Consider the following 18,352-nt stretch of genomic DNA (forward strand, 5'->3'; position numbering starts at 1 on the left):
TTGCTTACAGGGTAACTTACATACATGAATTACCACTGAATACGCACATCTTGCTTTTTAATTGTGCCATGCCATTCCAAAGCATGTATGTTAAATTGCTGACAAAACCTTGTTTAGGTTTCAGAACAATAGCTTTCAGCTTCCCCTGACAGTACCAGCCCACTCAGGTACTTTCCTAGATCACAGAAAGTTAGGAAGAAAGTCCACATCCTGAAACGTAAAGCAAAACTCCCCTCCCTGCGAAAGCATTTGAAGTCGCTCTCCTGAGAAGCACCACGTCCATACATCATGCCTAAGGAGCTCAAGACGCTGGAGAGCGACTGTCCTTGCCATGGAGACACAGATCTCAGATATGCAGCAACTGTCCTTGCCATGGAGACACAGATCTCAGATATGCAGCAATTGGTCACTGAGGTGCTCAGAGCAGTCTAGACTTCCTCAGATCTCCATAGGACATGTCATTAAATCTCCTCCTCCTGCTGTGTCTGACTTCTGGGAGGAAGGCATATGGTATAAATATTACGGCACTTGGTGATGAATGCTAATGATTGCTCAGGAGGCCCATCCTTTGGCTCCTATGGCCGCTATATCCAGTTGCTTATAAATGTGACATGCTTTCATTTGATTTAATAATCTTTATTTTAGTTTACAGATCAGGATTTTCTGTGCATAGTCTGTCTGTAAGAGCACACACAAATACACAATTATATCTATCTATCTATTTATTTATTTATTTCCCATTAATACTGTGAAATTAAAGTAAGCAAACTTTAGGCTTACTAAGGTCTCATTCCTCATTCCTCTTTAACTACTAGAATCTGAAAGTAGACTACACACACACACACACACACACACACACACACACACACACACACACACACAAAGGCACATGGGCTACATAGGGTAGCAATGACATCCTAGAGTGAGGACTGGAAGTTCAGTGATCACATGTAAACTACAAGCCCATATGTCACCACCCATACAGAACACCCCCATCATTGCAGGAATGGCAGAAGTAAGTTATCTTGAAATGTGAAGAAAACAGTTTACCATCTTCATGAAAACAACAGCACATCCTGTGTTCTGTATACCAGCTGAATTTCACACAGGTAACTTTTATCAGAGCACACTGAGAATTCCAAAAAAATAAATAAATAAAAAGAATTAAGAGCAATTTGGTTAAAAATAGAATTTTACTCCTCATAAAAAGCTTTCTAGAGTTGTATACAAAGCTGATTATCCTGGCCCAGTATTTTAAGAAATAGTATGACACAATATTTCAGCAATGGTGCCTTGTCACCTCAGACAGCACATATTGTTGGGGTGACCTGGATGGTACAATAAACAATGTACAGATTTTATTTCCCAAGGCCAAATATCACAAAACACAATATAGGTTTCACAATACAAACTGTTGTTTTCTAATGTGTCCACAATGAAAAATTCTATAATGGAATAAAAAATATGGATTTTATATCAAAATTCTTTGTCAAAAACTACAGGGCACATTAGAAGCTACTGTCACTGGGGAGCTAAATGATGAAAACAAAAACAAATGCACATTACAAGTATTCTTTTGTTCTTCACTTACCATGATGCAAACTGCAAGGAGTTAACCTTTAAGGGTTAAAGAGTTTAATCAATGTCAATGCCTGATCTTCTGGCGGCGATAAAGAACAGTCTGTCTAGCGATACCCAACAGAACATCACTTTGTCAAGCCACAAAGCGCCCAAAAGCTTGTCAAGTAAGTTACCAGAAACCTCTTTGTGGTTAGAACTCAGCTCCTTCCTGCTTGACCTATTATTTGATATTTGACCACTTGGTTGCAAGACACTTGCTCTTTCTAGCTGAAATGTCACTGGGGCATCTTGTCAGCTCCCCGACATCTCGGCCTGACATACAATTTTACTTTTGTGTGCTACAAGGCAGAAAATGCAGGGCAATGGCCTTGTTTTAAATTCTGTCAGCATCAAAGACGGTCGTCACTCTTGGGTCTTACCAACAACAAAAACAAAAAAAAGGAGTCTATTCTGAAGGTCAAAACGGCCGTTACCTTGAAGTTTTTCAGCTTATACTAAATATATCACCTGCTACACTGGCGTGGGAACTGTCCTTATAAAGTGCCTAAGCAGTCCACAGAAACCCTCCCAGCAGGGCCGCTCTTCCTTCCTATCAAATACAGACTTGATAAAAGGACAAGGTTTTCAATACCTACAGGGACCAGATTCAGCAGTTAACTTAACTTGTTCAAATGGGCAAGTGGTATCATGTAGCTTTACAAGGAGCAACCTGACCTTCTCACATTGACCAGGAGTGACATTATTGTGCGGGAGGAGAAGCACTCACATCATTTCTGTTTTGCACAACCTGCTTAAAGTTTGCAACTAAATGCTTGTCTTCAGCTGAGCTGACAAGAGAGAAGAGGGGCTCAGTGAACCATGGCAGGGCTGCCATGAAATGACAGGAATCATTGGCATACATTTCAAATAGCTCTCTCAATCCTATTAAAGTATTGCAGTCTTGCTTTAAAACAGACAAGTATGAAACAACTTTGATAGATAGAGACTAAAATGGCTTATTGATTTTTTTAAGTCTGAGGGAAATTACCCAAAATGTGTCATTCTTTAACATTTAAAAATATGTTACATAAAAATGAGCAACTGTGATAATAAATAAAACTTGGGGAGGAAAAGTGGGTTATTTCATTATTTAAGGAGACAGAGATCCCTGCACACATCAAGATATCACACAATATTTTAAAAGCCCACCCTCACTTGTATTAAACAAAGCTCAACTGAAAAGAAACTCCCCCTTCAAAACAATTTTAATTGTACTATTAAGTCTTCCTGCATTTTTATTTCATGATGTCATAATCCAATCTGAGATGGTCTTTTGGCATTAGCAGATACCACTGGAGAGGACTGAGATGACGTTAGAGAATGGGGTGCCATATTTATGAATGTCTCCTTTAAAAAACCATAAGTTGTATCAAGCTCCGCTTGCAGTGGAAGAAAGTCCACAACTGTGTCCCCGGGGAGGGCAGCTCTTGAAGGGACGGAGAGGTTAGAATGGTCCCGGGATCCTGTCTGTGGGAAGAAAGAGGCACGTTGAAATTTAAACTCTGAAATAGAATCTACAAACACAAATGAGAAAGCAGGTCCTACTTGAGACGTAAACTTGGATGGAGCTTGCCATTAAGTAATCTATATGAAACCATCTAAAGAACCAGTTTTCCAGTGTGAGTGAATCAGCTCATCCTATTCTAGAGGGCTTTCTTGTCAGACTCTCTTTGGATCACTAGCCTTAAATAATAATACAGAGATTAATTATTTAATTACTAAGGTTTGGCCTTAGCTTAGGCTTGTCCCCAACTAGCTCTAGTAACTCCAACTAGCCTGTTTATATTAACCTACAGTCTGCCACACAGCTCAAATATCTCTGCTCTGTACTGTACGTCTGACTTTTTCAGAGTCTTACTGGCGTCTCCTGCCACTTCTCTTCCTAGAGGCCTCCCTATCCCCAGAGGTTCCGCCTAACCTCTTCCCGGCTGGCCATTTGACTCTTTATTACACCAATCACAGAGATATCTTCACACAGTGTACAAATATCCCACAACATCCTATGCCATAGTTGTTTCGGGGTACTGGAGGAGCAGCAGAGCCTTGTACGAAACTGTTTTGAACATTTTATATCAAGAAGTCAATACAACTAGGCGTTTTCCAGTTTAGCTTCAATTCAATTTGTTCTGTTAGTTTATAATGTGCTATAATGGACTGCTTCGGAAGTGAATGATCTGTGGTGTTCATTTCTAAACTGCTTTTAATGATTTAATTTGCAAGTTTAACACAAAGAAAAATAAGTAAATCCCAGTGATTTCTAGAAAATAATACACGATGAATAAAGTCTAGTGAGAACTTGTGTTACACCTTCAATAACAATGCCAGCACCTGTTTCGATTAAGATTGTTTTAATCATCTGGGAATCATATATACACATAGAGATTATGCTGTGAAATCAGTTTCTAATATGTAAACATATATATGTATGTATATATATATCATTAGTAGACTCTAAAATCAAACTTCAAAACTGCCACACACTCATAAAATACTTGAAAACAAAATTAACATTTGATAAAGCTATGATGTGACACTTAAGAAACAAAATACCAGTAAATAGTAGTTAATATTTAATGCGAATGAAGTTTTAGCCATGAAACAGATGCTATTTGAAGACATATACACATATAAGAAAATAATGACCAATCTTTAACCAGAATTTTCTAGATTCTCAGCAAATGAATGCTGGTGAGACAACAAGACCAGCTATGGGTGCCCACTAAAAACATTCCAGTTTACAGAGTTTTAAAATCACATTTTTCTTGGATTCCCTTTAAGTTTTGATAATAAAACATACGATATAAGGGTCTGCTTCACTGTGTCATGTTATACAACACTATTTCTACATGTGGAGACAAGGAGGAAACCACTGCCGGCGCTAGGAGTGTATTAGAAATTCCACTGTTGTATGTGTTATCATTTTTGTAGATTTTTTTAAAGTACAACTAGAGAAAATCAATGTCTGCATCTAGCACCTAGTTGAGCAATTTTCTTTGATCTCGGTTCTTTTGATTTCTTGATACTCCACCGCAAGCAGATAGCTGATGGAAATCATCTCTTTTCATGCTGGAAGTTTTTTAAAAAAAGTGCCTACAGTGGCCACTCTGTTATCTCCATGAAGCACAGGGTTTACTGTGTCCCATGGAAAGAAAAGAACAGCCAAGGCATGCGTGCATCAGTCCTGGACAGCAGGGCTATGGGCGCACTCAGAGCCGTCATTCTGGGCCTGGCTACCTTAGTTCAGAACATGAGCAGAGGCAACCAGTGTATCACAGGCACTGGGGGACCACAGGCACCGGGGGACCACAGGCACCGGGGGACCACAGGCAGGGGCTGCACCACAGGCACAGTTGTACCACAGGCAGCCTCTACCTTGTAGGCTTTCTGTTACCAGAACCGCTTCCAGAGCTTGTGACAGCTGACTGTGTGGGGTGGTGGCCTCACTACCCAACTGGGCTTGCAGCTCTAAGTGGTATATAACACCTCCTAACTCTCCTCTGCACACCCAGGAGTTGAAGGAATGCGGAAAGATCTGAGGACAGCCTGACTCTCTTCTTTGCTTTCTTTAGCTTACTTACGGCAATGGTTTCCAATGTGGTTGGACTAAGCTCCGAAAACGTTTAGTCTTTTAGTATTTTACAGTGTTGACAAGTTGCAGCAGTCTGTACTGATGTGACTTGCAAAGTGAAACTGTAATTTTAATATAATGTGATTGTATCAGGAATTTGAGCACTCTGCTTTGAGAACATGTCCCTTTTATTCTGTTAGCAGAACAGTGAGCTTCAGTCCCCAATGTACAAGGGAGCAAACCCCATCAAACTTAGGCTGCCTGTTCTAAGACTTGGAACCTTTTGGTTTTTCTCCCTGCAGCACACACCCAGTCAATGCGATCGCCATTCTCGTCTCTGCTCTTGTGAAGTCGTAGATTCTAACTGTGTCCTCTTACATGGAAAGGAGAAATGAGGCATCTGTCCCGGGCTAGGCTTCTCCACTTCTTCAGTGCTGTCACAAGTGACAGAATTTCTTTATTAAGTCTGGGTGGCATTCTATTCTGCAGATACTCCAAAATTTGTCTCTTCACTGGCTAGTGGACACTTGGGTTGATTCCATAACCTGACTCGTAAAACACGCTGCAATGAACATGGCTCGCAGACATCCCTTCAACAGACTGACTTCTAATCGTCTGGGTGAACCCCCATCTCCCTGGGGGTCTTCTTGATGTCTTACACTACAGAAGAACCTGACCAAGAGCCCTGTTCTGTCAGCATCAGAGATGACACAGCTTCCTGAGTTACACCGCACTTGAAGCCTCCCTTTTGTTCCCATGAGTCCACCAGCCCAGGACCCAACAAATGGGAAGGCTGCCCTTCAGGGAGGAGCTCACAAGCACCGCAGTCTGAAGATTCCGCAGGCCTTGGCACTCGGTGCAAGGCTCTGGTCTGCCTGTTGCTGCCCTTTTTTTCATGTGTCCATTTCTCTCTGTGTGTAAACACACCCTTTGATCTAGTAGAGTGGTTTTGACTAGATAACCTTGAAAGGTGGTGTCAAGTATTTCTGCACTATTTTAAATGAGACTCAGCTTTTGCAAATTTTCTTCAGACCTTATGTTCTTAACACAAAATGATCAGACTGACTTGAGGAAAAGAGAGGGATGATGGGAAGAAAGAGGTAAATAAAGGGTGAGTGAGGGAAGGAAGAGGGAAGAAGCAAGAGAAGAGAGAGAGGAGGAGGAGATAAAAGAAGAGAGAACACAAATTTCCTTAAAGAGCTTTGCTCCTCAAAGGCGTCTGGCCAGCAGTCAGGCTCATGTTTGTGTAAATGAAAACAAGTGGCTGCTTCTGCTACTAGAATCATTTTCTATACTCTGAGAAAATATCTTTATTTCATGAAACGGGATAAAATTTTATTTTAAGTTATTTAGCTTAAAAAAAGCCAGCAAAATTTCTACTGAAAGTTGGACCAGAGAATTTGTTGTTTAAGTAACAATTAAATATTAAGTATTTTTCTTGTTGCAAATATCAAAACCTGTGGAAATGCTTTTTAATGTAACAAAGAGATAAGGGTAGTAAAATAACTTTGTAGCAGAGATCAATAAGAGTTAATATCATTATCTGATCTTACACCCTAAGTCTGGGAAGGCTGTGGCTGTTTAAACGTCTTCATAAACTGTTTAGATGTTCTGTTTGTCTCATATAACTCTAAATTTGGGCAATTTTTTAAAAAAGAAATTGGTTACCTGAAAATAAGAGCTAGGTGTCATGCGAATCTTTATGGAAGCACTTTTATTTTCTCAATGAGCTGTAAATGGTTCTATTAGAGCTGTTATAGTTGATCAGGAAAATATACACTCACAATACAGAATGTACCTACTAAATTTCTCCATTTAAAAAATTTGTGAAAGGCAGTAATTGAATACACTCAGCAGTCATTTTTTTAAATTATGATTTTTCTAAGAATGTTTCCAAGCAAAACTAAAGCATTCATCTAATAATAAAATAATAGCACAGTAAGTTGTCTGTAAATCACAGCGAGTTTGCCAGCCAAGGCTTCTAAACAGCTAGAGCAGCTGGCCATCTGTCTCCTGTCCAGCATCCATGAACCAGTTGTGTTTTCTAGGAATATGGTTAGAGAGGTGAGGAAAAGCATGATTTACTCGTGTGCAGATCATGCTAAGCACATGATATAGTGGAGGTTGGCAGACTGCAGCTTCCCTGCCCAGTCCTGTTATCACTGAAGTCAGCCACTTGGGGCAGGCAAGTCAGCCTGCCAAAGTCTTCAATTCCTTGCCTATAAAATAAGGGTTGGATTCTTCAACTCTGAAATACTGTGAGTCTGTGGCAATTCCATGTGGTGGTGTGTGATAAAACATTGGTATCTAACTTCTATGTGACATTAACTTAAAAACTCGGTATTTCTATACATAATACTTGAGGTTTTGATACTTAAGATTTTGAGAGGGAAGACAACCCATGACAGGCCATTCTTCTTTAGGTGTATATTCTACTCTAACTTCATGGCCCACTCATCTCGCTATTCTCTCACTTTCACTCTCTTCCCTTGTGACCTCCAGCCCAAAACAAGATTTAAAAGTAAAACCAAAAGCAAGCAAAACAAAAACGATAACAAAAAAAAAAACACACACACATTAAAACATTTTAGCATGGAAGCTATGGCCCAGTGAGTCACACACCCTTCAGTCCAGTCACTCTACCTGTCAGTGCTCATTGCAATGGGTCATTGGTCTGGTCGAGACCTCTGGCTTCTGCTACGCTATGGATACTGGCCTTCACTGGGACTCCTCTTGGATTAGATATATTTTCTTTTAAAAAATACTGTTGATTCTTCGATAATTTTATACAACATAATTTGATCATATTTACTCCTGCCTCCCCTTACTCCTACCAGATATGCCTCCAGCTCTCACCCCCTAACTTCCTGTCCACTCTTCTTTTTTAATTTAATGTCCATTGGCTCATATTTGTGCTTTCCATATATTTCTGGGTATGAAGTATACCCATCCACTAAAGCATGGTCAACCTACAAGGAGACAACCCTTAAAGAAAATTGACTCTCTCTGTTTCTGTCTTTGTCTCTCTGTCTCTGTCTATCTCTCTGTCTCTGTCTCTGTCTCTGTCTCTGTCTCTCTCTCTCTCTCTCTCTCACACACACACACACACAGAAGCCATCACTGTTCATGGCTCTTCATGAGCCCCTGCCCTCTCCATGCTAGAATACTGCCTGAATTGATCTTATGTGGGTCTTATGAAGACAACCACAGCTTCTATGGCTTTCTGGAGGCAGTGGTCTTGTCATGTCCAGAAGACATGGTTTTCTCCTCCCTGACCTCTGACCCTTATAATCTTTCCACCCCTTTTGTTGTAATGGTCCCTGAGTCATGGGAAGGGGGCGCCCCATTTGTGACTCATTCTTAGGCAGAAGGAATGCATACTGTCTATGGCTTTTAAGTATAAAGTACAACTCCATTCAGTTAAATTCTGTAGTATACTTTTTGTTATTGCAGTCTCCATGCTGGCGTTTCAAGCCCATGCTGCTGGCTGCTTTTACATTGAGTGCGACACCTGTGTTTATACTGATGAAGAGACCAAAGCACCCGCGAGAGGGAGAGACAGTGAAACAATTTCCACTCTAATTCCTAACGTTTTCTCCGCACTAGACTCTCAATGCTTGGCATAACAAAATTTTCTTTCCTCCAAAAGTATTCGTGCATCGTGTTCCACCTCCCCAGTTTCCGGTTCTAGCAAGCTGGAGTCCCAGGACACCACAGTTGGCACAATCAGAATTGGAAATAATCCTGTGGGATAGTCACATGAACATATATGTCCACCTTCAAACATGTATACATTTACATATGCACGCATACATACATCTGTTTTTATACTACTAACTACTTATTTCGTTTAGCTACTAATTCTAACTTCTAGTATGCAACTGCAGACCTTGCATAGTATTTTATACATTCTTCTCCCTCTAAGTTACTAACTCTTAGTACACACTAGCTTGCCTCTTGGGCTTACTAATGCAGGGCTGTGGGGAGCAAGAGGCTGTGGAGCCTTAGAAAGAGCTCCCTGGTCAACAAACACCCTAGGTAGAGATCAAGAAAGGTCACTCATAAAAATAAAAAGGAAACCAGAAAACTGGTAGAGACACCAACAAACATTACTCCATTTTGTCCTCAAGCAGATCCCAGCTCTCAGGTCTATCTGACATGGAAAATTGATGGAATAATGCGTCTGCACCTCTATGCGTCTACACAACCAGGCCCCTAGTTGTACAATGTTTGAGTCTTCTGCTTCCCCGTCCAGTCTTATCTATGATTCCCTTGACGTTGAGCAATCCAGTTAGTACTATGCATGTTCTCCACGGTACATACGCAGCCCTGGTCTAGTCATATCTTCCTTTGCAGCGGAGATCCCTGCCTTTAAAACTCTGGTCAGGGCTTCCCTCTCTGCTGAGGGCTTCCCAGACCTCTCCCCACCTTTTCCTAACTACACTGATGACAAACGTCCAACCAGAATTTATATTTCCTTCTGAGAATTCACTCATATTTATTTGTATTTTTGGTTTTCCTATAAAACAATGAGCATACCATATGCTAAAATAAATCATGACTTTGTATTTCCAGCATAGCCATTTAGCTAAGACTAAATATGAATGACTATGTGAACAAAACACCAATATTAACACTTTATGGGTTGGGTCTCATGTTGATGTTTGATTATTTCATGTGTAACAGATTACGTCTCACATATGAGGACCACAGAACAGCAGAAAGATATGAGCTTGACCTTCTCATATTCTCCTTCTTCATCCTGTCATTTAGTAAGTATGTGACCGTTGACAGATTACTTGCCCTGTTTGAGCCTATATCTTTATCTGTGAATCCTTGGGATTGTTACAAAGAGGAAATGAAATAAAATCCACAAAATACAATTTTTGTGTTTGACTTCTCTTTGTGCTTTTAGTGATAGTAAGTTCCAAGGTTTTTTTATAGCTACCATGTATTGGGATTGTTTATTAGGCACCATGGTAGGCTCAGCTTGGTAGACATTATATGAATTCTCACGACTCAAAGAGAAAAATCTCTTGAGTATCTTAAAGTTGAAGAAACTAGGGCTCAAGATGGGTAGAGTGATGTTGCCCCGGGTTACTGCTTAGTATGGCAGAGAGAGATGTGAATCTTTCTCTGGTTCAATTGCTCATACACTGACCTCTCATGGCACCTAAAGTAGAGATTGCCTAGGGTTTACTTCCTATCTAGAGCCATTTCATATGGTGACTGGAAAGGAGAGATGAATACGTTGTGCTAGAGGCAGAAACAAATTCTTTCATTTGGAGAAGCATTGTTGTATCCCAATCCAGCATCTCACTGCAGCACAGGAAATAAATAAGCCAGCCAGCATTTACACGGACTGAAGGTCCTAGTCTTTTCACCAAGATGTTAAGTTGTTGTTAGGTTCCAATTCAGAGCTGAAGTTTTAGCTTACCCCAGAATAATTAACTGAATTTTAAATTATTTTAAAGATGTCTCTGTGCCTAACATGGTAACAGCTCCCATTATCTGCTCTTGGATGTTTAAACTTCCTGGTTGATCAGGGTTGGAAAGGGAAATGAAGAACTTTCCTGGCAGCTTTTTGGTTTTCCCTTTCCTTTACATCCCATGCTCTGTTTGTCCCGACTTCTCATTAACTACACACCTGAAGGGGAGAGCTCCAGAAATTAACAGAAAAAAAATCGCTTTCCCCTGCCTTAGAAACCTGCATTTCCAAACAACTCACAGAGAATTCAAAATGTAAATATATTCATATGATCAAATATACAAAAAGAGCAGGAACCTGAATAAACACAAGAATACAATGTAGGAAATCCTTGACTGAACTGGTTTTTAAAAATGTGTAACACACATGCTAACCACAGGAGTGACGTTCTGATTTACAAGACTTACGCAGTTAAAAGAAAAATCTAACTGGAAAATAAACTAAGGAAGTATATTTGCTGTAACAGCACTCAGTTGTAACAGAAAGCCCCAAATGCTTTCTTATGCAATGCAGAACTTATCATTCTTTAGTGGAGCTGAAGGACACTAAGTGGGATCCAGGCCATTTCTATCTTGGTGGTCTATGGTTCACTTCTTAAGCTGCAGGTTGCAATCCTGTAGCTAAATGTGGAAGATATGAAAGTCTGCCAACAATCAAATGTGCAGTTAGTGTGCCTTCAAGTTATATTTTGTTAGAATACTTGACAATAAAATTTGCTGATTTGAGAGGCTGGAGAGATGACTCAACCATTAAGAACACTGGCTGCTCTTCCAGAGGACCTGGGTTCTAATCCCTGCACCCAGATGGTAACTAACAACTGTCTGCAGCACTAGTCCCAGAGGGTCTGACGCCCTCTTCTGGCCTCCACTGGCACTGCATGCATGTGGTTTGGACATACTTGCAAGTGAAACATCCATACACATAAAAATATTTTTAAAAGGGAGTTGCTGACTTTTTCTCTTTTTTAAATCATAAATATTAGCTTTGGATTAGGAGGGAATTTCCAAAAGTTTCTGAAATGGCCCTAAACATGCTTCTGCCATGTATATATTTATGTGGAGTGGCATTCTCAATCCTGACCACTATAAAACCAAGCTATCAGTCAACTTTAAAAAATGTTAAAGATGCTCTACGTCCTGAAACACTAAATATTTGGCCATTGTTTAAGTCGTTGTGTAAAAATAAACAAGCATCCATCCTATTAGAATAAAAATTTATTTTGATGGATGGTAAAATGGTATCTAGACCAAAGAACCATTTTAGAAGAAGTTTCTTTATGACTTACAGCAGCAAATGTTTGCTTTGAATATTTAAGTTTATATGCCTATTTACTCAGGGTTGCAGAAGAGCTGCTTGGGTGAAAAGTAGTCATTACTGGAAAACGTTTAAGATGCCCTGCTCCCCAGGACACCATATGCATGCATCCAGCATGTGGGGGAAACTGCTGAGGAACTGGCTACACTCTGGGAAGAAGAAAGGAGAGAAGCAAAGAGAGAGGATAGCTCTGAAAACTGAATACAGCATTTGAGTGCATGCGTGTGCATGTGCATGTGTGTGTTTGTGCGTGCATGAGTGCGTGCGTGCGTGCGTGTGTGTGCATGTACATGTGCACACGAAGGGCAGGGTCAACCTCAGGTGTCACTCCTAGGATGCCATCTATATTTCCTGTTTGAGACAGGGTCTCTGACTGGTCTGGAGCTCACCGAATAGGCTACACTAGCTGGCCAGTGGGTCTCAGGGATCTGCCTCCCCAGAGCTGGAATTATACATAAACAACACCATGCTCGCTTTTCACATGGATTCTGAGGATCGACTCAGGTTCTCATGCTTTAAAGGCAAGCGCTTTTCCAGCTGAGCATGTCCCCAGATCCTCAAAACTAGCATTTTAGTTACATCTCATTGGCTTGAGCCTAGGTCATATGACTAACAAAGCTATTTTGGGGTGGGGGTGCCTAGGCAATGTAGTTTGTTTTCCCCTTGAACTTCACAGATAATATTAAGAAGCTCTATTACTAAGAAAGAAAGACACAGAGGAGGAAGGCCTGGCAGCCTGTATCCCAGGCACAAATGGCCTATTTGGTTGGGGTAAAAGGGATACAATAGCCAGTAAATACATGGAAAGGCACTGCTTCATTATGATTAAGGAAATGCAACACAGATACAACAAGGAGAAATGGCTTTTCGCCCATCAGATGGAAACCACACAGACAACTGGCAATGCTACCATTGAGAAGGAGGAAAAGGACACTCATTCATGTGGGTATGAAGCTGGAGAAAAATTTCCCAAGCACACACTCCTACATGTACTTACTCTGTACACGTACCATTTCTGCCACAAGGCATTTCTTTTATGAACACCTCACACAAATCACCAAGAAAAATAAGTCAAGTATCATGTCACAGGCCTGTAATCCTAGTACCTGGTAGTCTGAGGCAGGACAATTGCATGTTTGAGATTGGGCTGAACTACATAGAAAGATGACGTCTCAAAACCAATTAATTATTGATCAATTCATGTAAAACCTCCAAAAAGGAAACTAAAGTCTCTATCAATAGATGTCCATTTCATTGATATATAATATGTTCAAATAACACAATAATTTACAATCTGAGGCAAATATTCAAATCCTAATATAGGAATAACTTCATGTGAAAAAAGTTCAAAAAAGATTTTGTATGTAGATACACATACATACATATACATACATATGCATACACATGCACAGAAGCCCCTTGACCACAATGGGTCATACTCCATACACCCATCACAGGGTGACCCTGCCCGTTAATTCATCTACCAAGCACAGCTCAACAACACAGAACACTGAAGCTATTTACTCCTGTGACTACATGGCTGACGTGGAGATACAGCTCATTGCTGCCACTCAACAGCACAGGAAAACATCCTAGGTCATCTGGCTATCTCAGGAGATCAGAAGCCAAACAGAAGTACAATTTCTACTGATGAATGCTGGTTAGGAAAGATGGTAAAAAAAAAACCCTATGTACATCTATGGTAACTCAGGTGTGTGTGTGTGTGCGTGTGTGTGTGTACATACAGTATACAATAATATACACGTGTGTCTTTTTATTTAAAAACCAAACATGAAGATATATCCATATGAGCATAGCTTTTTTTCTAGAAATGAACATTAATAAATTAACTTTGGAATGTGGGTCATAAAAAAGGACTAAATGTTTACATTTCCCCCCATGATTTTTTTTTTGATTTTTCAAGGCTGGGTTTCTTTGTGTAACAGCCCTGGCTGTACTGGAACTCACTTTATAGACCAGGCTGACCTCGAGCTCACAGAGATCCACCTGCTTCTGCCTCTCAAGTGCTGGGATTAAAGGTGTCCATCACCACCGCCCAACTGTCACATGATTTCTTATCTTTAAAATTATTTGACTCACTGGCCAAGGTTGTAAACTGAGTCCACAAAACTGGAAATGCAGATGATTAACCAATAAACTGGGGAAAATAACACACCCCTACTAGCAGTTAAGAGTGGAACATAAGTGAGATATTTAATGCCAATGAAAAGTGAACTTTAAATGATGGCACTTAGCATACATGGTTTTGCTTTGTTTCGTTTTTGTTTTTAGCCAAAGAACGCTCTCAACAATTTCAGTCATCCACACATCACTAGCACTGAAAATATGCAAATGACAACACTGAATACTCCTACCTCTCCCCTCATAAGGCAACTCCATACACATGGTGGCACTCACAGCCTCTACACGTTCATTTGGTTCCAAATAGTGCTTCCCTGTGACAGATTACAGTTTCTGTGGTCAAAATGTACACAAGCCATGCCCTCTCTGGGAACCATAAGGAAAAGCTGTCTGACCACCTTTTCAGTACTGGACAATTTCCCCTTGAAGTTATAATCCTTTTGAAATGCCAATGGGTAGTAATCTAAGAGCTGTAATGTGGACACTTAGGAAGATTCCCTCTGAGGTAAAAGGGCAGCATGGTTAGCAGAGTCACCTAGAGTAGCTTTCTACCAACATAAATGTCAGTCAGCCTTGAATCCTAACAAGCTTTGTAATAAATTCTTATTTTACAGTCTGAAACCCAGATTTTTTTTCATGCCTTCTCTTTCCACTGTTTTAGGCCATACTCCTTAATCATCCCATTTTTTTCACAAAGATCCTGAAGTTCCTTTTGGATGCTGCACAGTGTTGATTTCCCTAGTGACACTCTACAGCAAAAGTTCTGTGTTCTTCAGGGTTGTGGACCCTTTGAGTGTGGTGGGGCCTTTCTGAAGGGATGGCCTGTCTTTATGTAAGAGAATGTGGTCTCTCTGAGTCAGGGAAGTGCACTTCAGATGAACAACTCATGTGATCTGGGGCCTTATCTGTGGAATGTCCTCAGATCACAAGCGATGGAGAGTGTGTTCCACAACAAATCGCCTAGTTAGTGACAGCATTTCTCTTATGATATGCAGGAATGTTATTTCTGATACAGGCAGACAAGAGTGTCAAACCATATTAATCTCTTAGGAGAACATCCTGAAAGAACTTTGAAAATAATGCAACAACCACCAATTTACACAAAAATATTCATAGAGTTACACTTAAGTATTACCAACCTCATACAATAAATTCCCCATGCTTTTACACTATGCAAAATATAGTTAAGCCTATAGATGCTGGGTATCTTAAGTTACCTTTATTTATTAATTCTTCTCTAGAATTACTTTTAATGACAAATAATAACTGTCTGCATTATGGGGCAAAATGACATGATTTTGAAGACTGTGGGATGAGTTCCAGGCTATTTAACATTTATAATATTTCACATTCTCATTTTTATCCATGATCATAACATTTAAGACCCAAATTTAGCAATTTTGAAATATAAATTTGTATTGACTATAGCTGCTTTGCTGTAGAACAGAAGAATTTATTTCTTGCATCTACATTTCCCCTTTCTCCACCATACCATAGCCTACCCAATCTGGTCTGTACTTCCACTAGCTCAAATTATAGATGCCTTGTCTAGCTTGAAATCACATGTCACCTGGCTTTCTGTGCCTGGCTTATTTCACTCACCTAGGGTGTTACAAAATGGCCGAAAATCATTTTTAATGGCTACATTTTATTAGATTGAGTGCATGTAGGACTTTTTTTTAGTTCATTCTTTGGTGCTGGGCACTGAGTTGGTTCCAGAGTCATCACTGTTGTAAACGAAGCAGCAATGAACTTGAGGGATGCATGCTGACACACTGTTTCAAATCATTGGCATAAATACTATGAAATGGGATTGTTGAATCATATAATGCTATTTTAGTTGTTTGGTTTTTGTTTGTGTTTGAACCTCCATATGGCCTTCCAAAACAGATACACTGATTGACATCCCCATTAACAGATTACAAGGGTCCCTTGTTCCCCACATCCTTGCCAACACTTTTTGTGTTCAATTCTTTCGATAACAGCCATTCCAACAATTATAAGGGGAAATCTCCTATGGATTTAATTTGCATTTCTCTGATGAGTAGTGATGTTGAGTACAGATAGATAGATAGATAGATAGATAGATAGATAGATAGATAGGTTTTTCTGTGTGTCCCTTTTGAGTATTTCTGTTCTTTTAGAAATCCATAAATGAACACAATATATTTTGAAAATATATACAACCCCTACTTCACCCCTCCAGCTCCTGGCAGACCTCTCCACATCACACCCTTTCTTTTATTTCAGGCCCCTGAGTCCAATTAATACTGTACATACGGGTGCTGGTGTGAAGCCATCATCTGGGCCACACTCCCTGCAGCCTATATGCATTCTTTTAAGAAACTGCTATTCCCAGTGACAGAGATGGAGGAGTGATGAGCAAAGGGGTCAAGACCGTGCTGGTGAAACCCACAGAAACAGCTGACTGGACAAGGGGGAGCTCTCGGGCCCCAGACTGATGGCTGAGAGGCCAACAGGGGACTGATCCAGACTCCATGAATGTAGTGTCAGTGAGAAAGCCTCAGCAATTTCTGGGGCCTTGGGTAGTAGATCAGTGTTTACCATGGCATTCAAATGAACTTTGGGAGCACATTCCACATGGAGGGATGCTCTCTCAGCCTGGACAGATGGGGAAGGGCCTAGGTCCTACCCTGGATGAAATGACAGACTCTGGAGATTCCCCCAAGGAGAACCTCACCCTCCCTGGGGAATGATGTGGAGATTGGGTGGGGAGCTGGGAGGGCTGGTGGAGGGACAAGGGAGGAGGGGTGGGAGAGGGAGCTGGGATTGACATGTGAAGCATGCATGTTTCTAATTTAAATTAAAACATATATTGAGGGGGGAAAGAAACTGCTATTCAACTTGTTTGCACAATTTTAAACAGGGTTGCTTTCTTTAGGATCTTTTTAAAAATTTTAAATGGGGGGGGCGCCAGAGGACACCAAAGGTATTGGTTTCCCTAGAGCTGGAGTTATAGGCAGTTGTGAGTTCTTTGAAGTGGGTCCTGGGAACTGAACTCATGTCCTTTACAAGAGAAGCAAGCGCTGGTACTAGCTAAGCAGCCTTTCCAGCCACTGGGGTTGTTTTCTATTCAGTTACTTCAGTTCCTGGTATGTTCTGGATATGAGTCCTTCCTCAGAGGAAGAATTTAGCTATTCCAATCTGTGGGTTTCCTCTGTACATTGTTAAATGCTTCCTTTGCTGTGAAGAGAGGTACCCAGTGCCTATAATGTATCAGACAGTATTTTCAGCTATGAAGATACAGTGGTGACCTACACACACATACACACAAAAAATCCCTATTTTCAGAATGAATTACTAGTCCTAAATTAGGCTGTATCTTGAACTAGGTCTCCTTGAATCATTTGCTAAAGTAACTATGTAACTACACAACTGCTCTTTTCCTCCTGCAAGCTTTGAAGAACAACAGAAAAGATTCCCAGCATTGTTGCACTGTTCTGTGGATACAGGGAAGGTTCCAGAATGAGCCAGGTTGCCCTGTTCTCTGACCTGCTTACACAAAACCTGTGAAGTCCCCCATCCAGCATACCGCCATCTGCCACTCGTAGATCTGCAATCCCTGCATCAGGCCCTGCCTCGATTTCCTAGAGGGCTCGCTGGGCCACACAGGTGATGTCAACACACAGACTAGCCATACCTCACAAACCCCTCTCTATCTTTTGAGAACTGTGGTGACTCTGCCTGGAACCCGGTGTTAGCAGATTCTGTCTCAAAACATTCTCAGCTGCCAACTGTGGCCTCATTTCCTAAAAGTCCAGTGACAGTTGCATAGAGAAACGACACTAGGGGCTAGAGAGATGGCTCAGCCGTTAAAGACTAGGCTCACAACCAAAAATGTATGAGAAATGACAATAGGCCACCGTCTCCATTGCCCATCTCTTTCTCTGGTTATGTGTAAAACATGCCACTAGTCGCTCAGAAACTCCCAGGTCTTTCTTTCAAATTAACTATTGCACATCAGTTTGTAAGAAAGGTCGGCACTTGTTTCAAATGGAGTTTAGATTCAGAATCGGATGTCCCCTAAACAGTAATTTCAAATGGGTCTCAAAACTCTTAACTGGAATTTTTTTATCAGTTCCTCAAAGTGCCTCTTTGTTTTCCCCATTCTAAATGCATGTGTTTGGTGCGGTGCCTGGGATTGTATCCAGTGCCTCGTGCATCCTGGGCGGGCATTCTACCAACCGAGCTACATCCCC

At 40.8% G+C, this 18,352-nt stretch overlaps 1 protein-coding gene across 3 annotated transcripts in view; it reads right to left on the bottom strand.

Annotated features, from left to right (window-relative positions):
• Positions 1-1,174: 1,174 nt before the first annotated feature.
• Ccdc171 (coiled-coil domain containing 171) overlaps positions 1,175-18,352 on the bottom strand; it is a 305,368-nt gene continuing 288,190 nt past the window's right edge. For all 3 annotated transcript variants that reach the window (XM_040757219.1, XM_040757220.1, XM_040757217.1), the window contains one exon: positions 1,175-3,087. In XM_040757219.1, the coding sequence (XP_040613153.1) occupies positions 2,869-3,087 (219 nt within the window). In that variant the 3' untranslated portion in view covers positions 1,175-2,868. The remainder of the gene's footprint in view (positions 3,088-18,352) is intronic.

The sequence above is a fragment of the Mesocricetus auratus genome, unplaced genomic scaffold (assembly GCF_017639785.1).
Source record: "Mesocricetus auratus isolate SY011 unplaced genomic scaffold, BCM_Maur_2.0 Super-Scaffold_100014, whole genome shotgun sequence".
NCBI lineage: Eukaryota > Metazoa > Chordata > Mammalia > Rodentia > Cricetidae > Mesocricetus > Mesocricetus auratus.